This window comes from Sinocyclocheilus rhinocerous, unplaced genomic scaffold (genome assembly GCF_001515625.1).
Source record: "Sinocyclocheilus rhinocerous isolate Xijiao unplaced genomic scaffold, SAMN03320098_v1.1 scaffold1811, whole genome shotgun sequence".
In the NCBI taxonomy this organism is placed as follows: Eukaryota; Metazoa; Chordata; class Actinopteri; order Cypriniformes; family Cyprinidae; genus Sinocyclocheilus; species Sinocyclocheilus rhinocerous.
This window is the reverse complement of record NW_015665801.1, coordinates 163562-189881: the sequence shown is the minus strand read 5'-3', so window position 1 is coordinate 189881 and position 26320 is coordinate 163562. Positions and strand designations below refer to the sequence as shown.

Sequence of the window (26320 nt, the reverse complement as noted above, 5' to 3'; positions counted from 1 at the left end):
CTGTGGAATGGGGTTTGGCTGAGGAAAAATTTTCAGTCAAAAGATTTTTTTTTGCTTTAACCCCTGCATTGTCGCAGTACAGTGTTTATTATCTTAATGTTCTTTTTGAATGTCATCATTCAAAGCGTTTCTGTCTTCTTTCATTCAGTTACAGCGATAGCTGGCTGTTTTTGTCCATATTAGGGATTTCCTGGAGCGTCCTGAGTTCTATTTCTTCGGTGATGCATATGTGGATTTTCTGCGCGAGGGCGCCCTCAGGCGTCCAGTGTGAATGAAACACACATTACATGTGTTCATAGCACTAAATAATGGCCAATCCATAAAAATAATAGCATTTAAAAATAGCAAAAAATAACTAAACCAAAAACTGTGGTAAAAAAATTAAAAAACTGAGGTATTTATTGAACCGTGGGCTAACTGTATTGTTGCATCCCTACTGTTTACTCTAAAATACTGTATAACAGGAATATCACAAACTGAGTGCAGACCCTGATTATTAACCTATAAAGAATAGAAAATATATTTAACATTAAATCTTGCAACCCCCCAGCCGCACTGATGGTACTGAAAAAAATTTCCAAGGTTGGCAGGTCTGCATCAGTCTTTCTTCCATATGTTTATTCTGCCTAAAGTTGCACAATCCCAATCTGAGGTATACATAACTGCAACAAAAAAAAAAGTCAAATTTGTGAGCGAAAAGTTGCAGTTCCCTTTTTATTTATTTGTTTTTTTATTCTGTGGAAGAAACAAGCTTCCATACATTCTGACCGCACTCAGGCAGCGTGACATGTATCGATCACAGAGAAGGAACTGCTATGCAGCCAGTTTAGTGAAAAATTTCAAAGATGAGATATTTAAATATATATTTAAAATGTCCAATGAACAGCTGTATTATATTTTTGAGTTGGAGCATGAAGAACACTGTTTGTGTGGCAGTGAGCTGCTGTCCATATAGAGCGTTTCAAATCAGTCACGCAGTGAAGCTGCATTCAAGAAACTGTAAGACTTGTACACCAACCAGCTCAGTGTTGTCTAGTGTAGTCTCAGTCTCAGTTTATTTATAAAGCACAATTTAAAAACCACTACAGTTGACCAATGTGTGCTGTACGATGTTCTAAAAAGACTTATATAAACATGTATACAAACCACAACAAACGACACCACAAGTCATAGGCTATAGTGAAGAGATAAGTTTTTAACTTTGATTTAAAAATATGTAATGTTGGTGCAGTTCTAATATGGATCGGTAACGTGTTTCAAATTTAGGTGCGGCTATGGCAAAAGCTCGATCACCCCTAGATTTTAATTTTGACTTTGGAACAGTTAAACTCTGGTTGGCAGAGCTAAGAGTTCTTAGCGGATGATGTTCACGCAACAATTCTAAAGCAGACTGGGAGCCAATGTAAAGACATTAACACAGGAGGGATATGTTCATATTTGCGAACACCGGTTAAAAGACGTGCAGCCGCGTTTTGGACCATTTGTAATCTGGATATTGAAGAATTGTTTATTCCCAGATACAGGGAATTACAATAATCAATTCTAGAAGAAATAAAAGCAAGAAGTGCAGTTTCAAAGTGCTTAAAAGAAATCAAGGTCTTCACTTTAGCCAATGCTCTTAGTTGGTAAAAACTTGATTCGACAACTAAATTTATTTGTCTATCAAATTTAAGTGCACTGTCGAATAAGACGCCCAACACATGATTTAACTGAAGAAGATAAAACACCAGAATTTAAATGAGAAATGTTTGGAACTTCAGAAGAGCCAACCACAATGATCTCTGTTTTACTTTTCATTTAGATTTTAAAAAATCAAAGACATCCAGGCTTTGACATCAGAAAGACAGGCACAGAGGGAGTCTAAGCCATTTTTGTGCTTCAGGGGCAAATAAAGTTGAGTATCGTCTGCATAGCAATGATAATACAAGCCATGCTTTTCAAAAACATATATAAAGAAAACAATAAAGGGGCCAAAATGGCACCTTGGGGGACCCCACAAGTCAGGGGGACTGCCTCTGTATAACATCGTCTTATATTGTTTGAGAAGCTTCTATTTTTAGGATATGACTGAAACCAACTTTATGCTGATATTCTGATGCCCACAACTTGCTCTAGCCGAGCAAGCAAGACCTCATGGTCAACCGTACCAAATGCTTTACTGTAAAATGTAATAGTACCAGTACAACAGAGTCACCTGAGTCAGTGGCCATTAAAACATCATTTAAAACTTTTACAAGTGCTGTCTCTGTGGAGTGAAACTTTCTGAAACCTGATTGGAAAGCATCAAAAACCTTACTGTCATTCAAAAATCTCTGCAGCTGGGGAAAAACCACTTTCTCCAAAATTTTGGATAAAAAATAAATATCAGAGATGGGCCTAAAATTAGATAAAACTGTTGGATCCAGATTAGGACTTTTTAAAAGAGGTTAAACAATTGCATGCTTTAAACAATCAGGTACAATTCCTGATTCCAGGCACTTATTATTATATATTACTGATATTGAGATAAAGAAGACTAAGATTTCATAAGAAATCTGGAGCTTGTCTTTCTTCCACATTCTTTCAGCTCTTCTGCAAGTCTGTCTAAGAGCATGTGTAGTATCATTTAACCAGGGTACAGACTTAGGTTTGGATTTTTTAAGCTGCAGAGGAGCTACAGAATCCAAAATGTTAGTGCAGACATCATTAAAACAATGAATAAGCTCTTCGGCACTTTGATCAGATGAAAAGGAGACTAGAGATTGAGAAAACTCCTGGAACATTGATGTGAAAGTATCACTAGTGGTGGAAGATATTATACGAGTCATACAGGCAGGTTTACATGATTTAACAACAGGAGAAGACAAAGGAACAGTAAATAAAATAGGTTTATGATCTGAGAAACTGTAATCACCTAATTCAATGTCCAGCACTGAAAAACCACGGGACAGCACAGGGTCAAGTGAATGAGTGGCACCTTTCACCAGTTGAACTAGATCAAATGAGTCTATAAGGCTAATAAAGTTCTGGGACAGCACCACACATGAACATTGAAATATCCAAGGTTTAAACGCCTATCAAAATTAGGAATAATACCACTTAAAACCTCAGAAAATTCAGCAAGAAAGTCTTTGTGAGGTTTTGGGGGTCGATATATCAATGCAGTCACCAATGGGTTAACAGAGCCCAGAGCCAGGAGTTGAAGTTCAAAACTGTTATACGCATCCGTCTTTAAAACCTGACAAGAAAAATTCTCTTTAAATATAGTTGTCAATCCTCCACCCCTTCTCACAGTTCATAGGGAATTTAAAAATGTACAGTTGTCAGGTAACAATCCTGAAAACGGACTCACATCCCCTGCAGTGAACCAGGTTTCTGTAACAAATAGAAAATCCAAAGAACGCGAAGTGAAAAAGTCATTGAGGATAAAAGTCTTATTCACAGCTGATCTTGCATTGACCAAAGCCATCCTTACCTGTGAGCGGAGATTGTGCACACGCACACCGCCACGTCGAAGACGAGGCGAACGGGGCTGGGGTAGCTGATCAGAGGCAGTTGGTAGAGCTGGAATAATCCAGGAACGGACAGGATCCGATAGACGCCATATGACAAAACGTCTGAGATCCACATCATGATTTGGGATGATCAAACGGGGTCTGAACTCTCTTTTTTGATACCAGCAGGAGTTTGATCTTGACGGCAAAGCCTCCTCGTTTCCCCCGTCTTTTGCGGCATCTTTTCCCAGGTAAGGAGTTCGGCGTAGACATGAAGGTAGAGGGGAGAACGATATGGGCCTCTCTGAACTTGGTTAAACAACGCATCTGTAGAGATTTGCAAAATTAAAAGCGTTTGACGGTCATATACTATAAGCGGTGAAACAACTTCACTTCGGTGAAAAAAAACAGTAAAATAGACAAACTAAGAAGGGAGCAGACGGCAAGCCACACAACGGCGCCATCACGTCACCTTTGCACTTCTAGTGTAAGCTGTGTCTGTGGTGTGGTTGACTGACGGCATCGTCGTCTCTGTGCTGCTCCTGCAGATGGAGGAGATATCTTGTCCTCCAGCTCAGTTGAAGTTCGTGGCACTGTTCTGGAGTGGAAGCCTCGCTGCCCCGCTGACCAATCAGATCCCTCCGTGTCTCTGTGCTGGCGAATCCACACGCAGAGCTCTTACTGTGTCCCCGCCCCCAACGCCACCCTCCACGGGACCAGACGGGTACGTGACGATCCCACCAACATCATAAGTGCAGAGATGAACAGAGGTGGCAGTATGTTACGTAGTTGTCACATGACCTCATTATGTTACAAAATAGTTTTTAACAGTCCGAACAAATGCATCAAGAATGATTGCACCTAAAAATGCAACGTCAATTGGATGCAATGCATATACTGTACATTTTGTCACTGAAGTATTTTGTGCATACTTTGCCCAGTATATGCAGTGTATTGGATGACAGTATGTTATGCGCAACATAACCGCATTTCGCTTTTTCAACAGCAATATAATGTGTCTGCTGTGGATAAACACCCTCAGATGTGTGTGAAGGTAAGGCATGCTCAAGCACACATTAATGCATGATCCAGATGTTTGCGTTTCTCATGCGTGTATGATGTTTTGGTTGCAGTTTTCTCTAAATGGCAGTGGTCAGGTCTTCTGTCCGTTCGAGTCAGGTGAGGAGTGCAGGAGCGAGTGTGATGTGGTGTGGTGTGCTGGCGTCTGTCTGACTCTCTCTCTCTGTGTCAGAGGGCCGCTCTGAGTGGAGCGTGGCGGTCGTTCCTGGATCTCTGCACCTGCACCTGAGGTTCAGCGTCGCCGCGTCGTTTGCTGCTCAGCTGTGCGCCAGACAGGGAGAGACGTGTTCATCTCAAGGAAACGTCGTCTCACGCCGGGTGGTTAGTAGATTTCCTTTTTGTTTAAAGAGTTTCATTCCAGATTCAGTTAGTGTTTGCATTCAGCAATGCATGAGAAAGAATGTGAAAGAAGCTCATATGTGACAACTCTGTGGGCATCTGTTGCTAAAGCCCCTGCCACATTTGTCCTTTGCTGTGTAATGTGTTTATATTATGTTTACATCTATAAAGTTTAAATGACATTATTCAGTATTTCAAAAGATATTGGAGCCTTTTTGTAGTAATAGCACATGAAGGTAGAGCAAGTGTTATCTATAATAATAGTAATTATAATAGTTATTCCCAACATAATAATTTTCAAATCTGCATCACTGAGGAGCGTTGCAAATCATCACTTATGAAGTTTTTACAACAGGGCTCAAGACATTGATGATAAAATGTACAATTTTAAAATGTTTTTAAATAGTAGATATTACGCTAGTAAGTTACCTTTTACAAGGTCAGCCAGTCAATCATGTGCTTATGCTTTTTTTAATCGCTCTATGCAGTTCTTTCTCATTTTCATTGATTAATGGCAGCATTCTGCAGTCAAATATTTTTGTACAATAGTCACTAAACTAGCTCTTCTTATACAGCTGCTCTTGCATTTCTTCTCATGATAATTTAACATTTTAATTCCAACTCAGATTTGGTAAGTAGCTGTGTTGTTCTTCGGTGTGATACAGTTTGACTCCTGTTATTACTGCTCTCCTCAGGATGAGGGCGCCACTGAGGCTGAGCTGAGTGTGCCCTTCCTCTTCCTCTCATCAGGACTGTGTGTGCAGGTAATGCCTTTCATTTACAGTCTGTCCGTATATCATTTGTTTTCTGTTTGCACTTTATAACTCTTTTCTGTTAACCGTTGCATAGGTCTTACTAGCTTAGTACTCGTACTGTTTCTGCACACTGTGCTGTGTCCCACAGTGCACGAATGAAGCAGCAGTGATATCAGACACTACATTTAACAGCTCTTCCTTAACTCAGAGGAGCGGAGTTTTTGTTTTTGCACAAAAATTAATAAACGTTTATACAAAATAACTTTATTTCTGAGTTGATGACCTGTGACCATGTAGCACACCACTGTTTCACAAACAATGGTTTATAAATGGTAGGCAGTAAACACTACTGTTCAAAATTTGATCTGCTGCTGTCTGTCTGTAGGTGTGGCGCTTGGATCTCCGTGGAAGACGAATCATTTGCCCTGACTGTAAGTAGAAACATCTATAATCATTAGAGCACACTTTAAATAGTAGCACTCATCCTGGACCTTCACAGTCACACACAGGCGATGGGGTCTCATCACTGGCACTGCATTGGCTCTTCTGGCTGCGGTGACCGTACTGGTCTGCATCACATGCTACCTGGTCAAAAGAAGCACATCAGGTCAGTCCATAGACATTTCTTAATGATTTTTGGCCAGAAACAAGTACTAAAGAAGTCTATACGAGCACTCGTATACAAAAGCTTAGTAAACGCATTGAAAAGCACACTGTTGTATGTATGTAATATACACTATTGCATTGTGATTGTGGTAACAACCCTCAGCTTAGTGAGTTACATTGTAATATCTGTGCTGTTAAACCAGATGTGTTATTCAAGTAGTTCGCTATGAACCTATCGATAGTTTAACTAACTGTTAAACAGATTCTCTTCAAATTGTTGCTCCACCATGCCCATAGTAGACCTGTGGGGCGGCAAGGGAGGCAGAAAAAATAATTCCTTGAAAAATTGGACAATGATAATGCAAATAATGACTTTTAAAATGTGTTTAAATAACTTGTTTTTCTAAAGTGACACTGTGCAATAGCAACACCAGCAGTTAAAATCACGTGCCTCCCCTGAGCCCACTGAGTTTTAACAGAGCCTCTAAAGTGTGCAGTGGGTTTGATGGAGGGTAAATGAGAATTAATGGGGGAAAGGTCACGTGGGAGGAGGTAGTGCCTCTATTGCACTATGATTGGCCTATTACGCTGTTCTCGCAATAAATCCCACTTCTCTTTGTTTTTTTTGTCTGTTCCACTCTCTCGTAAACTCAACCAGTTAGATGACTGCTTTGTCACTTCAAAATCAAACCAGAAAAACATGATATGTAATGTTTTATAATTAAGCATTCAGTTGGTGAAAGTAATGTTAGTGTAAGTAATGTTTATTTAACTTGGAAAATGTGTCAACATTAAGTAACTGAAGCATGTTACATAAAAAAAACAGAGGACTTTGAAATGAACTTGCATCAAAGGCCAATATGTTCAAAATGTTTATATGATCTTGGTTAATTTGGACCAACCCTGGACCACAAAATCAGTCATAAGGGTCAATTTTTTGAAATTGAAATTTATACATCATCTGAAAGCTGAATAATTAAGCTTTCCATCTGAGGGTGCAAAAAAAATCAAAATATTGAGAAAATCGCCTTTAAAGTTGTCCAAATGAAGTTCTTAGCAATGCATATTACTAATCAAAAAATAAGTTTTTATATATTTACGGTAGGAAATTTACTAAATATCTTGATGGAACATGATCTTTACTTAATATCCTAATGATTTTTGGCATAAAAGAAAAATCGATAATTTGGACCGATCGTATATTTACTACAAATATACCTGTGCTGCTTATGCCTGGTTTTGTGCTCCAGGGTCACAAATGTCTTTGTTTCTGCAGTGTGGTGGAGCGCTGAAAGACGTCCCGTGCTGCTGGTCTGCTCGTCTGATCATGCCGCGCACATCGCTGCCGTCTGCAGTCTAGCCTCCGGCCTGCAGGGGGAGCTCTTCATGGACGTGAGGCTGGCGCAGTGGGCGTCCTCTCTGGCTCAGCTGGGACCCGTGCCGTGGCTGTACGGACAGTGTCAGGCGGTGCAGAAGGCGGGCGGTCTCGTCCTGATCGCCTGGAGCCCTGACGCCCATCAGGCTTTTCTGAGACGGGTGAAGAGCAATAGGGTCGCTGGATCGGAGTTCTCTGAGACTGGGCTGTACAGTGCTGTTGACGAGGAAGAGCAGAAGAGCTGTGATGGAGAATGGATGGAGAAGCCAGTGGAGTCGTCTTCTATCACGGCTCCTGTGTTCAACGCCGCCCTCTCCTGTCTGTGGACGGGATTACACAGCGATGGCCACGCCAGGGGGTTTGGACTGGTGTGCTTCCAGGGTCTTAACAACAACAACAGCAGCCGCACTTACATCCCAAAACAGCTCCGCTGTGTCCCAAAGTACTGTCTCCCGAAGGACCTGTCTTCTTTACTACACGACTTGGGAGAGCCCACAAGAGCCCAAGGGAGTGGGCGATGTTGGCCCCGTCTTCTGTCCAAAGCGCTGTCGCTCTTCATGTGGCGTCAGCTCGCGCCAAGACTAAAGGCGGGACTTACTGTGCCGAGCGTTCCCAAGTCCTCACGCAAATCAGTTGGCGGTACAAAGCGAAAGACGCGGAGGCAAAAAAAGCGGCGAGGTAAAGTGGTATCAGCGTGTTTGTCCAGAAAGGAGTGTTCAAAGAAACATTCTGCACCAGAGCTACTAGGAGCCTGCTGATCGGATGAAGCCGTTTCGCTCTGACTGAACTCGTGCTGTCCGCAGTGAGAAGGCAGAGGTGATTCACAGACAGACAGTGCTGGCTCTCTCCGGGCCGGGGCAGATCTGTCCAGCAGGGGGCAGAAACATCAAACTCAGACTCACGCTGTCTTCCTGTCAAGTTCCTGGTAAATCGCTGGCGCTGTACGTGACAAATGAACTCTGCGCTCTATGTCCCTGGTGTTCAGCTTCATTTGACCACTGCTGTTATCTCGAGCAGCCTGTGGCTTTGAAGGCCCCACCGTTTCTGATCAAGTGATTTCGAACAGGTTCAATCCGTCCTTGTTCTAGCTTGTACTATTCTAGACGATGCTTGAAACTTCATATTGTTAGCACTGTTTGTGTTATTGCCTGCTTAATGTGAATCACTTGCTGTATTAATTTACCGACACCTTTAGCCAAAGTAACTTACAAATGAGGTAAAACATGTACTTGAAACTTGAAAACTCGTCTTTTTTGTCACCATTTGACTTCCATCTTAAATACAAAAAACCTTTGCTTTCTCTTTCTTTATTCCTCCCCGTTTAGCTTGTACTAATCTGAACAATGCCTGAAACTTTGTATTATAAGCACTTCCTGTGTCCTCTTAATGATGAATTGCTTGTTGTTTTCCTCAGTTGTAAGTCGCTTTGGATAAAAGTGTCTGCTAAATGAATAAATGTACAGAATGAAATGAACTCCCAACAAAGACCTGGAAAGTCTGGACTCAAATAACGCCTACTGGTAACTGTGACATTTATGGTGCTGTTCATAAAGTATGTGCTTACTTTGTAAATATGATCATTCTGGCAGCTGAAGGCAGCAATAAATATACAGTAAGCACTCCCTCAAGCTATGTACATTGCTGACTGAAGATAAGAAATTCTCCAGCAGATGACATCTGAAGAAGGAGAAAATATGTAAACATGTTATATTTTTGTATAAAGACCTGCTTCAGTAGACTTGTATTTGTATTGTACCGCTGAACTTGGAACAGTTATAAACCAGGATCAGCAATTCTGTGCTTTAAATAAATGTATCATCAAACATTAAAACTCCAGTTTAGCTGATTTAACTGATACAGCCCAGCTTAATAAACTCAGACAAATTATGTTCTCTTTCGGTCTTTGTACAAGAAATGGATCAACCTGACATGAAAATTTTTTCGTGTGGTCACGGTGATCTTATCTTCCTTTTTTTGGACATAATCAGGAACCATCTTGGAGCGATTTGACCAACAGTAAAATGCATGCAAATTCGTCTGTGCAGCAGCAAGAGCACGTTTACGTGTTTCATTAAATGCGTCAGAAATTTAATAGAAAGTAACAGGGAAACATTTATATATTCTCGTGGTTGTCTGAAATCTATTTCCCCCTGGAGCTATGCTGCAATCAAAACTGTTTTGGTGCACGACTGTTTTGTTGGCGACATGCTGCCGAACAAGTTTTCTCAACGGCCTGACATGCTTGCAGATGCATCACGTGTCAGCAGAGCGTTATGGCTCCCGTCTGTCGCAATAACTGAAAGCTGGAGGTTATGCAAAATATACCAAAATATACGTGTTAGGTTTCAGTAGGATTCATGGCTTCTAGAAGAACTGCTGAAGCCAACATTACAAAACAAACAAATGACAGAATAAGTAGTCCACTCATTTGGGCTTTTCAATGATCCATTTGCTCTCCCCAATTATTTGGAGAATTCCTTTCCTCAGACTGCAACCGAAAACCCTTTTTATATACATTACAATGTTCCTTATTTTTTTGAGTGTGCAAAAGTGCCAACGTACCTATGCACATCTGTCACAGAATTCACCATACTTGTGTTTCTCTAAAAGCACATGCAATAACATGAAATATTTGCAATCCATTGTACTTCATGTCAATAAAATTGGATATGCAATGAGGAAAAGTGTAGGGATTTGTCTGGTGAGAAACTGGATAAGAGGAATTGGGACTTCAGCTGACAAAGAAAAGTAATTTCAGCAAGTTACTACATTTTGACAAAAGATTATGAATACAACCTTTTTTCCCCCTTTGGTCTAAGATGCACTGATGAATCGCTTACAATGAGAGGGGAAATTGAGCTAAACTAAGGTGTTTGATGTCAGACCTATTGTATCTCAAGGTAAACATGAAATTCCATTTCCAACCCACTTATACCCGAGTTAAACAGGGTATTCAACTGAAAGAAATGTGGGAGGATGAAAAGGGTTATGTGACATCAGCTCTTTTCAGAGGTTATTTGATCAGATAAAACATAAAAATATATTTGACATTTTCAACAGAGATGATATGCCCTAATTTAAAGCTGTGAATAGGGTCCATTTTACTTCACATTGACATTATGCACAAATGCATGAATAAGTTTTGACAACTACAGTGGGATAGCGACTTTATTTTTATTTGATAACCACTCAACCATTTAAATCTACTGTACCATGTGACTTCAGAAGACTGAACTGGGTGAACTATCAACAGAATAAAGAAAGTCACATCTGAAATGGAATGAGCATGAGAAAATAACAATTTTTCATTTTGGCCCTAGCAGGTCTTTACAGATCTACAAATGAAGGGTAGATGCAGCACAATGCATTTGAAAATCAAAATTTTTAAAGTGTATTAATGTTTATATAAAGATATTATCCAGAGTTAATCGGTTCATATGACCCTGAAATATCACATAAAATGTGTTGGCAATGCACTCAGTGTTCAGTTGGTGTAAATGAATGTTCATTCAGGCAGAAATGGCAACATAATTTGGTGCTTTGCACAATGCAAACACTTCATTCACTAGTTCATTTGTAGAACATTTGTGCTCAAACGTGCAACAGCTTCTAAGATGTAATATGAGTGCTTCAGGATTAGTGAATTTGCATAAGACCCATATAGTCCGTGTTTCTTATTTGTTACCATGTACATACATTTCAGGTAAGTACCTTGTGTTACCACTCATTTGCCTGTAGGTAAAAGATATTTGCCATGTATGTACCAGGGAAGTACACGTACTATAAAATAAAGTGCTAGTAGCTTATCAGTGGTCAAGTTGATGTCCATATGGCAGAAATCTACAGTAAAAATCATGCAGTTAGTTAATGACATGTAATCAAACAGATGGTGAATACTATTAACAGCAGTGATTATATGTTGTGATTAAACTTATAGCAAAATTTGGTAGTTCTGTATGTTGTTCCAGGGTTAGTATCAACTGAGGTCTTCTGAGGGGTTGGCATCATCTCTTTTCAGGTGTTCGGTCATCTCGGGTCTTTGTAAGTGAAGTGAAGTGAAGTGAAGTGACATGTGGCCAAGTATGGTGACCCATACTAGGAATTAGTGCTCTGCATTTAACCCATCCTAAGTGCACACACACAGCAGTGAACACACACACCGTGAACACACACCCGGAGCAGTGGGCAGCCAGTGGGTTCGGTGAAGCTTGTGTAATTCCTAGTTACCACGGGATGCCAATCCCGCGGCAGAAACAGAGAAACAAATAGAGACATAATTAGCGTAGCTGCTGTTCCAACCAAGCAAAAGAATGATAATGTGCATTTGATCAATGTGAATGCTTGGCTATAGAGATGTGCCTTAATCTAAATTTAAACAGAGAGAGTGTGTCTGAACCCCGAAAGTTATCAGGAAGGCTATTCCAGAGTTTGGGAGCCAAATGTGAAAAAGCTCTAAATCAGGCTTCAGAAATACTGAAGCCTGATTTAATATCTTTCTTGAAGCTGCACGAATAAATGCCATTTCAGCCTGCCAAAACGGGCAGGGCCATCTGCTACTATAAGTTGGCACTGCTTATTTTAATATCCAGATAGCCCCTCATCACAGACCATTCTTGAGATTCACGTTTGAGGGGTGGTTTGACAGTATACAGTCCTCCCGTTTGCGACTGTCTCTGGCACCACACACCTTTATGAAGTGCGTGGATGTGGCACTCTCCCCTCTAAGAAAGACCCAGTCGGACTCGGAGCATGACTTTTGTGCCCACAGGTCATTGCTCCTCAGTCACTTGGAATCAGGGTCAATAAAAACTCCCTGTCTCCAAGGCAGTGAATCACTTTCCTGGGGACACATCTCGATTAAGCCCAGATGCGGGCCTGGCTCGGAATGATCGCTGAATGTTCTCTTCCCCTCAGGACTTTCCAAAGGATGCTGGGCCTGACGGTAGCCACGTCCTCAGTAGTTCCGCTTTATTTGCAGCCCCTTCAGTACTGGCTGAATGTCCCGTCCTGTGCTTGGCATCTGGGATGCCTCTGCCTCAAGGTGACTCACAGCTGTGGCCCCTTGGAAGGCCCCTCGCCTGTATCAGACAGGTACTCAGCTGGGACTGGTTTCCAGAAGGAAGGTGGTCATGATGACAGATGCTTTCAACTCAGGTTCCAACTAGGCCAGCAGACATATAAACAGCCTGGAAATGATAGCGTTTGTCCTGGCTCTCAAAACCCTCCTGTCAGCCCTAAAGAGGCACCACATCCTGGTCCATTCCGACATCATGACAGTGGTGGCCTACATAAACCACCAAGGTGGTGTCAGGTCGTGGCCTCTATAGAAGTTGGTGAGGCGCTTCCTCATATGGGCACACTAAAGGCAGTGCACTTGATGGACATGTTGAACCAGGGAGTGGGCATATCTGCAGGGGAATGGAGACTCCACCCCAAAACAGTTCAAATGATCTTGGAGGTCTTCGGGAAGGCAGAGGTCAACCTGTCGGCTTCAGAAGACAGCTCTCGTTGCCCAATATTTTTCTCAAAGGAACCGGATGCGCTAGCCCATGAATCAGGTCAGGACTATTTTAAGTCAGGGAGAACAGTTGCTCGGTCCTTCTGGTGGCCCCACTCTGGAGAAACCAATCGTGGTTCCCAGAGTTAAGGTCCTTACACACCGAGTGCGGAATTTACGTTTGCGTTTTTTTTGTCACGCACAAAAACCTTGCACACTAATTAATCTGTTGCGAAAAAATTTGCAAAACAATACAAAATGGAGTCTTCAAGCAGCGAGGATGATTTTGTTGTCCTCTCTCTTCTTAAAAAGAGAAAAAGAAAGGAAATATTGGGTCCATCCAATCCTGAGATTGAGTAGAGAGAAAGGAGAGTTCCACCTTATCACTTATCAAGGAGCTGCGGGATTATCCTGAGCGATTCAAAGTTACTTCAGGATGTCAGTGGCTCAGTTTGATGCTTTGCTAGCGATACTGGAGCCACATATTAAAATCTTTAAGTCTTTATATATTCCGTCTCTTTGTATTCCGCACTTTGTTTGTTATACAGTATTTTGTGCTGCGAGACGAAATAGATCAACTTGTCACACGCCATTCTGGATTTTGGCGTTTGCTTGTACAGTGGCTCTGAATTGTCAAAACACCTCTCAAACGGTTTGCTACGGATGCGAAAACGCAGGAAAATTGGACCCGATCCGATTATTTTTAAGATGGATGAAAGTTTCGGAGGCAGTGTGTGAATGTGATTGACACAACGTGAGGTCGTATTTATTTTACAAGAATTTCAGACTCAGTGTGCAAGGACCTTTAGTGCAGCTGATGTCGGCAGCCCCTTGGCCGATTCCCCAGAGAGAGGACCTTCTCTTCCAGGCGGAAGCAGCAATGTGGCACCCCCAACCTGAGTTGTGGAGCCTACATCTATAGCTCCTCGACCGAAGCCTCTGCAGGTTCCTGTAAGGGCCATCAAGATAAAAAATTAGACGACAAAGAATTAACTTGACGGAGCTCAAACTCAAAACACGTGTAAGTGACGTATCCGTGATAGGGCGTAGGATAGAGTGTAAGGGGTTCAAACAACTTTTACAAGTTGTTTGAACTGAAATGTGTGTTAGCAGTATGTGTACACATGCTCTTGTGAAGCTGTGAAGTTCTCAAGGGGAGACTGAATCTGCCTCACCTTCATACCGTTACAACCTGGCACCTATCCACGGTCCTCAGGGCCCTTCAAAGCCCTCCACTATAGTTGGCCAAATTGCAGCCCCTTTTGCTTAAAGGGGTCATCGGATGCGACATGCACTTTTAAGTCAAGTCAAGTCACCTTTATTTATATAGCGCTTTTAACAATACAGATTGTGTCAAAGCAACTGAACAGCATTAATTAGGAAAATCTCTGATTGTTTTTGTTGTAGAATACGATAGGGGATATATTCACACGTTATAGAAACGAAAATTATGGTGTATAAAATTGATTTTAAGATAAAAAATTAGACGACAAAGAATTAACTTGACGGAGCTCAAACTCAAAACACGTGTAAGTGACGTATCCGTGATAGGGCGTAGGATAGAGTGTAAGGGGTTCAAACAACTTTTACAAGTTGTTTGAACTGAAATGTGTGTTAGCAGTATGTGTACACATCCACCCTATAATGATAAAGATCCACCCAGTGTTTTTTTTAATCTCGTTAAATCATTTCACGCAGTGGATTACCTTTGTTTTTGAAGGGAATGCACCCCTGATCTACCTAAATAACTAAATGTCTATCTTCGCGCGAATCATTCGTGATCCAGCTTCACCTACAGATGAAGTGAGTGTAAGGTTTTTTTAATAAGTCTTTGCAAATCGCCTTTCCTAATAATGTGCTAGCAAGTTTCACGATGAATGTGGCTAAAGTTTACTGTCTCTCAGAGAGCGGCTTCGGAAGAGAGGGGCGGGGCAAGCAGAGCTCATTTGCATTTAAAGTGACATGCAATAAAACTGCTTGCTGTAGACAGAGCTGTTTTTGACAGGGAAAAAACGGTGATGTTTTACACTACCATTGAGAAATTTTAACCAAACTATGTTACAGACTTTTCATTAAGACCCTAAAGAATCATATCAACTTGTGGAAAATGGGTATCCGATGACCCCTTTAAGACCGCTGAACCAACCTGTGCCCCTGACGGTGGTCAGGCCTATTAGGGCCATTTTTTGTCCGAACACTCCACTATCATGACCTGGGTCTCACTGATTCCAGGTTAATTCTGCCCTTATATTAACCCTTGGGGCCCTCACCTTGAGCGGGGCTTGTAGGATGGCTTTTTGTTCTGCGCTTGTAGCATGGTGCTATTGGATATCGTTCCCCATACAGTAAGAGTTAAAGGGGTCATATGATGCTGCTAAAAAGAACATTATTTTGTGTATTTGGTGTAATGAAATGTGTTTATGTGGTTTAAGGTTAAAAAAACACATTATTTTCCACATACTGTACATTATTGTTTCTCCTCTATGCCCCGCCTTTTTGAAACGAGTCGATTTTTACAAAACTAATCGGTCTGAAAAGCGAGGTGTGCTCTGATTGACCAGCTATCCAGTGCGTTGTGATTGACCGAATACCTCAAGCATGTGACGGAAATGTTACGCCCCTCACCATACTGTCGATGCCGTGTCCGGCCGGAGCGACGAGACAAAAACATGAAAACCCATTATAAACGAGGCATTCGTTGCATCCAGTGGCGACATAATTATTGATTATAATAACTTATACTGTCTTTTTACGCGTTGCGTTGCGTTGCATCGCGCCGCGTAAACATAAAACCATGTCTGCATTTGTGATCAGAAATGACAAACAAGCACTAACGTTACTCTACACTGCTCAAAATTCGCGTTTGAATCATCAGTGGCAAATGATAAAAGAAAACATACTTACGTGAGTCAGAACTGCCGGCATTTTAGTCTAACGTAACTCTCCCAGGATCAGTAAACAGTCCTCCATAAAATGTGCAGCACACATCTGAATATTTGGGTTGAAGTGTTCTGGAACAGTGTTGTAAATACAACTTAACCACTGATTTGTAGTCGTGTCCTCTTTTGGAAGACCAAACAAAGTAGTTTCGCTTTCACAACGAAAAACACAGCAGCCTAGCATGAGCGAAAGCCCCGGCTTAGCCTGAGCTGAAGCCGGGCAAGAGTGAGCTGAGGCGGCGGGATCGAGAACGGCGATCCCGGCGGATCCGACGAAGGAGATGTGAAAACGGTGAAAGCCGATCCGGTGATCCACAGCACTAAATTGATGTATTCCCTCAGCGACCAGCACGGATCAGCTCTAGGCATGACGAAGCGGATATCGTCCTCTTTTGGAAGACCAAACAAAGTAGCTTCGCTTTCACAACGAAGCACACAGCGTCTTCAGCACATGGCGGCAGCGGCAACAACAATACTACAGCGAGAATAAAAGTTACGCCTTCTTTCTTTGCGTGAACATTTGGGCGGCGTTATGCAAATCTTCCCACATAGTGACGTAGACATGTGGGGGCGGCGGCGGCAACAATACTACAGCGAGAATAAAAGTTAGCCTTTCTTTGCGTGAACATTTGGACGGCGTTATGGTAATATTTCCACATAGTGAGGTAGATATGTGGTGGCGTGTTAGAACGAGCCGTTTTAGGGGGGCGTGGCTGACTCTGAACTTTTATTAAGAATATCTCTTTGGGTTTGAGACTTTAGTCTTTGCAACTTTACAGATCTTCTTTATGCACCAAGAGCTTGTAACACTCCAAAGAGAAAGGAAAACTTGAAATCGCATCATATGACCCCTTTAAGTGAATGCAATGTGAGTGAACTGTATTGATAGGGAACGTTCCGGTTACTAATGTAATCTCAGGGAATAAGCATTGCGTAGCTGGCCGTGCTACTATGCTGCACCTAAGTTGATGCTGCTGCTTACCAGTCGAAATATTCTGATGAAAATCCATTTAGTGCCAACTTATATAGGCAGATGGCCCATCAGCTTTGGAGGGCTGAAATGCAGTTTGTTTATGCAGCTACACAAGCATTATCAAAAGTTAAGTTAACGCAATACTCATTCCCGTTATCTAAGTGAACCAAGGTGAAGTTAGCAACCAGAGCATTCTTTTTTTGCATTTATGGGAAAGTCAAGAAACTGCAACAATTCTGCAAGAATTTAACTTTAATTATTTAAGTAAGTGCCTGGATTTGATAAATAAAAAAAGAAAAATCAATGATATGCGTTTTTTGTTATACTGTGCAGCATCAATGAGATGTAATCTCATCTGTCACACTTTACATTAGAGCATTAAGTGTATTGAATAAATATTTTAGTTATAGTTAACTATTTTTGAGGTAACTGTGTTTGAAGTAAATATAGAGTGAGTGTTTATGAAAGAGTGAAGTGTTTGAGCTGATGTGCTGCTGTTGGGTGGAGTAGGAGGATATTTGTTATTCCAAACAGTTCCCTGTAAAACAGCTGTAGAGTTCCGCTCACCGCACACCTCGAACCACTCGCTCCTGAGGAACACATGGTGAGTCATTTCACTTTTCTAACCCACAAAACAAAAGACAGAAGGTAAACATCAGTATTCAGTTCCTGGTTTACTAATTAATACATTCGGTGTATTATCTGTTTTCAGGTTCCCTTCAGTTGTTAAATGGGTTTATAACCTGCCATGAAACATTTGACATAAACACACAAACACAGAATATAGCAGCTTTCATTTACATTTTCATTTATGTGAATCATTCTTTCAAATAACGATTCTTTTACTGTAAAAATATTTATGTTCAATAAGTCAGTACATGTGTTTTTACATTAACTTTGATTTTTTTTTATAAAAATAAATTAGGCAATTTTCAGCTTCTTTAAAAGTTATACAAGATTTAACCCTTTTTAAAGTCAGTTTAATATAATTTAAGATAAAAAAAAAAAAACAGTTTTAAAAGTTGATTGTACCTAAACATTTAAGGCAGCAAGTTTTTTTTTTTTTTTTTTACGGCCCTTTTAACCATGGTTTTATTAAAGTAAAAGTGAAGTAACCATGGCTTTTTGGCATACTGACTACCATTTGTATAACAACAGTTTTACTACAAATGCCATGGTTAAACTATGGTTAGTGTAGCAAAACCATGATTCATCTGTGGTTACCATAGTTTAATTATAGTAAGCTAACCATGTTTTTTTGTTTGGTTTTTTTTGTAGTAAAACCATGGTCAGTTTTCGTAAGGGAATGTTTGAAGTATTGATGCTACATATTAATATTATTTAATTTGGCAGAAGCCATAGATCAAAAGGTTTTTTAGACAAATTCTCTCTCTCTCTCTCTCTCTCTCTCTCTGTGCTCTTTCAGTCTCTTGTGAACTGAGTGGCGGGAGCTGTTGCGTTTCAGTGGGAATCCAGACAGCATCCAGTGTGTGTGTTTGTGTGTGTGTGTGTGAGTGTGTCATGAGTGTGTGGCCCCTGCTGCTGGTCTCTGTGCCGCTGTGTATCTACACACGGGCGCTGGAGAGGATCGAGCTCCGCGCGGATCATGCGCTCACCTGTGGACAGGTAGGCTACAGTACGGTCAATGAGTCAGTCTTCCTAGATAGACAGTTCACTTTTTAAAGTAAGAAACAAGCATATCGAGACGAAAGTAGCTACAATTAGCTGAAAACATAAAACTGTTATAAACCTGTTTCCATCCTGCTTTCTGGTTTTTACTGTTGTTAGTGTAGTAGCTACTGTTGATTCACTGAGGTTTCAGCTCAGACATGTTTCTACATGGATACAGTTACTGGGAATCTGCCTGTCTGCTGAGGGGCAGTGTGTGTGTGTGTGTGGTTCATTATAGGGACAAAATATCCCCACAAAGATGGCAATATCCAAAATCCTTGACTTTGTGGGGACATTTCTTGGTCCTCATGAGGAGACAAGTTTATAAATCAGGCAGAATGAAGTGTTTTGAGAATCTAAAAATGTAGTTTTATGTGAAAGGTAGATTTACGTGTGTGTGTGTGTGTGTGTGTGTGTGTGTGTCATAGAGTGGGTGGATTTTTGTGAGTTTTACGACGTCTTCTTGTTTGCTGTGGAGAGTTGTGTGCATGTGTTTAGTTTTCTGTATATGTGCACACATGCGCTTAGTGTGCAAAGCCAGCAGAGACATGCTGTTATCTACAACAATCTATGCATATCAAAAAATACCACTACATTTGCATGCATATACAACTGTAATACAGTTTTGTTTTACTGAAATGACAGTAATATAGTCCTAAATGTAATTATTTTATATTTTTATCCCTGAGTCTTGATGGTCCTGAAATATAGGTGTTATTGCCTTTAAGCAAAATAAGCAAAACATTTTGATTTTGTCATGAAATATGACCTGTGCATGTTTTATGAATATATGGCTTTCTGTGTGTGTGTGTGATTTCTGTTAGTGTGCTAATATGACTGAATGTTTGTTCATTGTTTTGTCTCTGTAGGGTATCATTCACTGTGAAGTAAAATCAGGTAAGAAAACATAGACTAATGCGTGAATCAGCGTATGGCAGATATTTCACATGACCAGCAAAACTTCACTGGCTTCATTTGTCTAATTGTCTTGTTGTAGGTGGCCCTACTTGCATTCAGGATGACGAGCATGTCTATGTGAGCAGTCTAGATGCCTACATTGTGCAGTGCCAAAAGCAGCAGACCTGGAGCTTGTGCCTGAAAGTCCTGGTGAACGTCACAGTCACAGGTACGTCATCGCAGTAGATTTGGGGGCTGAGTTTCTCTGAACCGCAGGTGTGTTGATGCTGTGTTAGATGCAGATCAACCTGTGACGGGTGATGGCAGTGGTGATGAAGAGGCAGAGGAAATGCATGGAGGCGCTCATCAAGAAGACCTCGACAACATGACGTCTGCCTTCGCTGTTCGTGTGTGTTACACGTACTCTTCACAGAGCCACTCCAGCATGCTCCGGTTCACAGTCCGTTCTTCAGCCTTTGATGACAGCACTACACTGCAGGTCAAACACAGGATCTATCTATCTATCTATCTATCTATCTATCTATCCATCCATCCATCCATCCATCTATTCAGCTTTCAAATCTCTCTTTAATCTGCTCAAGTATTCCGATAAGACAAGGTTTACATACCTTTCCAACCCTTCAAAGTTCTCTCAAGACTAGACGTAAAGCCTCAGCTTCAGACAATTTTCAAATTTTGGGCAAGCCTTTGTCAAGCTAACATTTAAAGTTCAATATTTAAACATTTTCTAGTTTGGTTTTGATTTGTAAAGTGTTGCACTGCATGAGCTGATCAGATGTGTGTGTCGTAGGTGTGGATGTCTTTTGTGGTGAACATACCGAAGGCAGAACTCGGCAATTTTGTCCTAGTCCATTCTTCATACTCAAACTCCAATAAACGTGTCATTCTCCCTTCAGAAGAAGAAGGTACATGTGCTGTAAAACGTGCACACCTCTTTCACTATGTATTTGAGACGCATAAATGACTGCTTAACATTTGTTGATGGATGGCATCAATACATCTTTCTATTTTTTACAGCGTGTTCCAAGGGTTTGGATGCCATCTTCTGTAAAGGTAAGTTAATAGGTTTACCTGTCTAGTTTACGTGACTGGTAGAGTGACAGTAATAAAGTTGCAGATCATGGGTTCAATTTCCATGGCATCACGTAGTTTGAATGCACTGTAGAGTTTACACTGCCTCAGTGAATGCCAACAAACTTTGTGTAAAAAGCAGCAACTGAAGCTACCATGAAATCAAATATTACTGACAAACACTAATCCTTTACGGAAAAGTTTACTCAAAAGACAAAATTCATTCATATAGGGCAGCTCAGGGGAAAGTCATGGGTTACTGGTTTAGTGTCATGAAAGTACATATTGGTTATTGCTTAAGAGTATAAATGATTACAGCACACGTAGTAAGGTTTTGTTTTAAAATGTTTCAACAACAATAAAAATTAGATTCCCAAACATCACACCCTGGCAATCACTAAGTGTGCTGGTAGCACCAAAAGATCATTTGGGTGATTCGAGAAATTCCTTTAAATGAGTAATTGAATGATTTACATGTAATGTATTTAGTGCCATCCACAAATATGAGCTAAACAAGCCATAGACAAATGTACCTTTCATTAAAATATATTTTTTATTACTCAAAAAACTTTTTATGAAAGTAAAATAATTGAAATAAAATTGTATTTGTAATTAAAAGAAAATATATAGAATATATGAAGAGAGAAATGTTCTCTCAATTCCAACTGCTTTTATTTCCTGCTAATTACTTAACGTGTAAATGTTTGTTGAAACGAAAAACATAAAAAGTTAAACAACTGACACATAAACTGAACAAGTTTCACAGGCCTTTGACAAACAGAAAGAGAATAATGAGTCCCTGAACAAAGTGTGGGGGAAGGGGTGTGCATCTCAACCTCATGGAAGGCACCAGATTTGCCAGGTCTTGCTGTGAGATGTTACTCCACTCTTCCACCAAGGCACTGGCAAGCACTCAAACACATCTGGAGGGACTAGGGTTGCAAAAGGGGCGGAACATTTCTGGTAAACTTCCAAAAATGGTTACACATGGTTTGCCACAGCAAGGACGATCAGCTGTCCTTCCTATCTCCCTGCAACTCTGTCTTATTACATTACAGACATTGGAGTTTATTGCTCTGGCCACACCTGCAGTCCTCATGCCTCCCTGCAGAAGGATCTTGGCATGATCTTCGCAGGTGATCAGGAACCCTGGACCTCTTTACTTTCCCGAGTTATTATAGCTATAACATTAGTTGCCTGCTGGAAGGCCCAGTTTTAACTTTGTGACAGGGTTATTTAGATGCTAATTTAATATCTGTTGGTACTTGATGCACCATGTATCCCAACAAGATATCCAGTGCCTCCACCATACTTTATCACAAAGGTGAGCGCAGAAACAGAGAGTTTATGGACATGGTCGTGTCAGAGCATACATAGAGTTCAAGAGAGCCCTCTGTGGCTGTATCAGCGCAGACATAGAGCTTATGAGTGGACGCTGCCACCTTGCGAGGAAAAGGGGAAGTGTATGCGATCCAAACATACAAGATGGCAGTTCCCATTACAGGAAATGCAGTCAACAGTGAAAAGACCTCTGGGACCACTGGGCGAGGGAGGACTGAGCCCACCAGACTGGGGACCAGCAGACTTCTAGTCTACTGGTCTAGTCCAGGTTGGAGCAGGCAGAGCGGATGGCCAGAGCGGAGCCAGCGGATCTGGTTACCAGAGTGGAGCCAGTGGAGCAAGAGGCCAGGGAGGAGCTGGCAGGTCTGGTGGTCAGGGTGGAGCTGGAGACCACCAAGGTTACTAATGGCCTCTGTGGTAAAGAGTTCAGGGACGACCTCCATGGTCATGACAGGACAGTCTCAAACACCTAGGGATCATTCTTGTGGCCTCAGATGCGACGTTCTTGACGCCCAGAAACACTGGTGTGGTGTCCATGATGGCTGAAGACTCTAGTGTGGCATCCATGTCGTGATGAGACTCTGGAGTCGCCACACTGAACGACAGACTCGTCCTCCCCGAGATGAGTCCAATGGCTGAGATGGTGCAGGCTGATAACATAAGTGATGGCTCAAGCCCCGCGCCTCCTGAAGCTTGAGGAGCATAGCTCCCCCCAAAAAAATATTAAGATGATGGATGCTTTTTCCTTCCTCCCACAGTAAAGGGGGATCCACTCAGTTGAAGAGCGTGCTCCACAAATTGCTGAAAAGTCCCTCAAGGACCAGCACAGGATAGTTGTGTGCGTAGTGGATCATTAAGTCCAGCACGATAAAAGGTTATGAGTGAATTGTCCGTAAAGTGCGTGTGGTAGGCCAGGTCCAAAAACTCACGGGCGTGGTCCTTGAGGGAACGCTATCCCTGGCGAAGAAGGATCAGATGGACTCCTGCTAGATCCATAACAATGGTCAGTTGTTCTGTAATGTTGGTGCAGGTGCAAACAAGCGGAGGTGATCTATTTGCAGGGAGTTTAATGAAGTAAAATAAACAAAGAACCAGAAACACAGATAACCAGGAACAAAAACATGCATGGGTAAACTGAACAAGTTTATTGTCACGGATGTTTGCGCATACAAGGAATTTGTTTTAGTGTCACAAGCTTCCAGTACACAGAGACAACACACAGATAGAAAAAAAATTATATGAGAATAAAAATACACATATGTATATATAAATAAACAAAACATGGAAAAATACATAGAAAAATAAAATAAATGTTATTTATTTTACATTCAACAACTGACAAAGCACAAGGAAAACACAGGGACTATTTATAAACAGGAGAGCAAAACCAATGCCAATGAGTGGCTATGGCTACTAATGAGGATAAATATGGAGACAAACAAGGCACACAGCAGACAGGGGCAAAACACACACTCACACACACACACACACGCACACGCACACACTCACAGGGAACATGAAACAGGTCTGTTCATAGTTTTGGATACTTTCTAACCCCAAAACCCAATTAGTGTCTGCAGTCTCCAACTGTGATTCTTATAGAGTCATTGGCTACATAAACCATCTTCCAATCCTCCTCACTGTGTGGGGCCAATATACAGTGGGTACGGAAAGTATTCAGACCCCCTTAAATTTTTCACTCTTTGTTATATTGCAGCCATTTGCTAAAATCCAGTGCCTCCACCATACTTTATCACAAAGGTGAGCGCAGAAACAGAGAGTTTATGGACATGGTCGTGTCAGAGCATACATAGAGTTCAAGAGAGCCCTCTGTGGCTGTATCAGCGCAGACATAGAGCTTATGAGTGGACGCTGCCACCTTGCGAGGAAAAGGGGAAGTGTATGCGATCCAAACATACAAGATGGCAGTTCCCATTACAGGAAATGCAGTCAACAGTGAAAAGACCTCTGGGACCACTGGGCGAGGGAGGACTGAGCCCACCAGACTGGGGACCAGCAGACTTCTAGTCTACTGGTCTAGTCCAGGTTGGAGCAGGCAGAGCGGATGGCCAGAGCGGAGCCAGCGGATCTGGTTACCAGAGTGGAGCCAGTGGAGCAAGAGGCCAGGGAGGAGCTGGCAGGTCTGGTGGTCAGGGTGGAGCTGGAGACCACCAAGGTTACTAATGGCCTCTGTGGTAAAGAGTTCAGGGACGACCTCCATGGTCATGACAGGACAGTCTCAAACACCTAGGGATCATTCTTGTGGCCTCAGATGCGACGTTCTTGACGCCCAGAAACACTGGTGTGGTGTCCATGATGGCTGAAGACTCTAGTGTGGCATCCATGTCGTGATGAGACTCTGGAGTCGCCACACTGAACGACAGACTCGTCCTCCCCGAGATGAGTCCAATGGCTGAGATGGTGCAGGCTGATAACATAAGTGATGGCTCAAGCCCCGCGCCTCCTGAAGCTTGAGGAGCATAGCTCCCCCCAAAAAAATATTAAGATGATGGATGCTTTTTCCTTCCTCCCACAGTAAAGGGGGATCCACTCAGTTGAAGAGCGTGCTCCACAAATTGCTGAAAAGTCCCTCAAGGACCAGCACAGGATAGTTGTGTGCGTAGTGGATCATTAAGTCCAGCACGATAAAAGGTTATGAGTGAATTGTCCGTAAAGTGCGTGTGGTAGGCCAGGTCCAAAAACTCACGGGCGTGGTCCTTGAGGGAACGCTATCCCTGGCGAAGAAGGATCAGATGGACTCCTGCTAGATCCATAACAATGGTCAGTTGTTCTGTAATGTTGGTGCAGGTGCAAACAAGCGGAGGTGATCTATTTGCAGGGAGTTTAATGAAGTAAAATAAACAAAGAACCAGAAACACAGATAACCAGGAACAAAAACATGCATGGGTAAACTGAACAAGTTTATTGTCACGGATGTTTGCGCATACAAGGAATTTGTTTTAGTGTCACAAGCTTCCAGTACACAGAGACAACACACAGATAGAAAAAAAATTATATGAGAATAAAAATACACATATGTATATATAAATAAACAAAACATGGAAAAATACATAGAAAAATAAAATAAATGTTATTTATTTTACATTCAACAACTGACAAAGCACAAGGAAAACACAGGGACTATTTATAAACAGGAGAGCAAAACCAATGCCAATGAGTGGCTATGGCTACTAATGAGGATAAATATGGAGACAAACAAGGCACACAGCAGACAGGGGCAAAACACACACTCACACACACACACACACGCACACGCACACACTCACAGGGAACATGAAACAGGTCTGTTCATAGTTTTGGATACTTTCTAACCCCAAAACCCAATTAGTGTCTGCAGTCTCCAACTGTGATTCTTATAGAGTCATTGGCTACATAAACCATCTTCCAATCCTCCTCACTGTGTGGGGCCAATATATGTCATTTTTTGCATTTTATGATTATTTTGAATCAAAGAACAAGAGGTGAAACTGCAAAAGCAAATGTTTACTGTTTTGTCTGTTTAGCTCATATTTACCAAGGGTGCCAATATTAGTAGAGGACACAGTAAATGCCAATCTGATTTAGTAAAAGAGGTTTTTTCAAAGATGTGGTCCAGGCCCATCAGTGGCCCACTAGGATCTCCTCTCATTGGCTTTGTTTTCCAGTAGCTCCCAAGCTGCACAAGAAAACTGACAATGTGACAGGAGCAATGATACTGTATGTGGCCAATGCAGATCAAGAGAGATTTCAGGAGTTTAACGCGTGCCAGAAGCTGGACAGGAAGGGACCCTGTGTTAAGGTGGAATGGGTATGTCACACTGCTCTGTAATACATTTACATTTAATTGCTTCATTTAAGTTTGAACTTGTTTGTCTGTCTCTTCCTTATTGTAAAGAAAAATGCCAGCCATGAGTTTAAGATTTCACTCAGCTCTGTCGCCCCCTGTCTGTGCTTTGAGGTAATGCCACCAAACGTTTATTTACATTTATATTGATTCATTTGGCAGACACTTTTATCTAAATTGACTTAAGAGGAATACAAGTGATTCATCATAAACAGACAATACAACACAAGAAGTGTTTGTAATACAAAGTTTCAGACATAGTATAGAATAGTACAAGCTACAGGGAGGGATTAAGGAAAAGTTTAATTGAATTATTAAAGGGGTCATATGATGCTGCTAAAAAGAACATTATTTTGTGTATTTGGTGTAATGAAATGTTTATGCACTTTAAGGTTAAAAAAACCCATTATTTCCCACATCCTGTACATTATTGTTTCT

The 26320-nt window shown here is 41.5% G+C and overlaps 2 protein-coding genes across 5 annotated transcripts in view; both read left to right on the top strand.

Moving 5' to 3' along the window:
• LOC107731485 (interleukin-17 receptor E-like) overlaps nucleotides 1-8828 on the top strand; it is an 18407-nt gene extending 9579 nt beyond the window's left edge. For all 3 annotated transcript variants that reach the window (XM_016542584.1, XM_016542583.1, XM_016542582.1), the window contains 8 exons: nucleotides 4022-4197; nucleotides 4480-4527; nucleotides 4607-4652; nucleotides 4726-4874; nucleotides 5588-5656; nucleotides 6033-6078; nucleotides 6147-6254; nucleotides 7530-8828. In XM_016542584.1, the coding sequence (XP_016398070.1) occupies nucleotides 4022-4197; nucleotides 4480-4527; nucleotides 4607-4652; nucleotides 4726-4874; nucleotides 5588-5656; nucleotides 6033-6078; nucleotides 6147-6254; nucleotides 7530-8386 (1499 nt within the window). In that variant the 3' untranslated portion in view covers nucleotides 8387-8828. The remainder of the gene's footprint in view (nucleotides 1-4021; nucleotides 4198-4479; nucleotides 4528-4606; nucleotides 4653-4725; nucleotides 4875-5587; nucleotides 5657-6032; nucleotides 6079-6146; nucleotides 6255-7529) is intronic.
• An 8756-nt stretch (nucleotides 8829-17584) lies between these two features.
• The window catches only part of LOC107731490 (interleukin-17 receptor C-like), a 14434-nt gene continuing 5698 nt past the window's right edge, over nucleotides 17585-26320 (top strand). The window contains exons 1-9 of one of the 2 annotated variants that reach the window (XM_016542588.1): nucleotides 17585-17641; nucleotides 18464-18663; nucleotides 19578-19605; nucleotides 19706-19834; nucleotides 19902-20104; nucleotides 20417-20531; nucleotides 20644-20679; nucleotides 25707-25846; nucleotides 25934-25996. In XM_016542588.1, coding sequence (XP_016398074.1) covers nucleotides 18559-18663; nucleotides 19578-19605; nucleotides 19706-19834; nucleotides 19902-20104; nucleotides 20417-20531; nucleotides 20644-20679; nucleotides 25707-25846; nucleotides 25934-25996 — 819 coding nt within the window. In that variant the 5' untranslated portion in view covers nucleotides 17585-17641; nucleotides 18464-18558. Of the gene's footprint in view, nucleotides 17642-18463; nucleotides 18664-19577; nucleotides 19606-19705; nucleotides 19835-19901; nucleotides 20105-20416; nucleotides 20532-20643; nucleotides 20680-25703; nucleotides 25847-25933; nucleotides 25997-26320 lie in introns of both variants that reach the window. The other variant, XM_016542587.1, reaches the window with a different exon arrangement.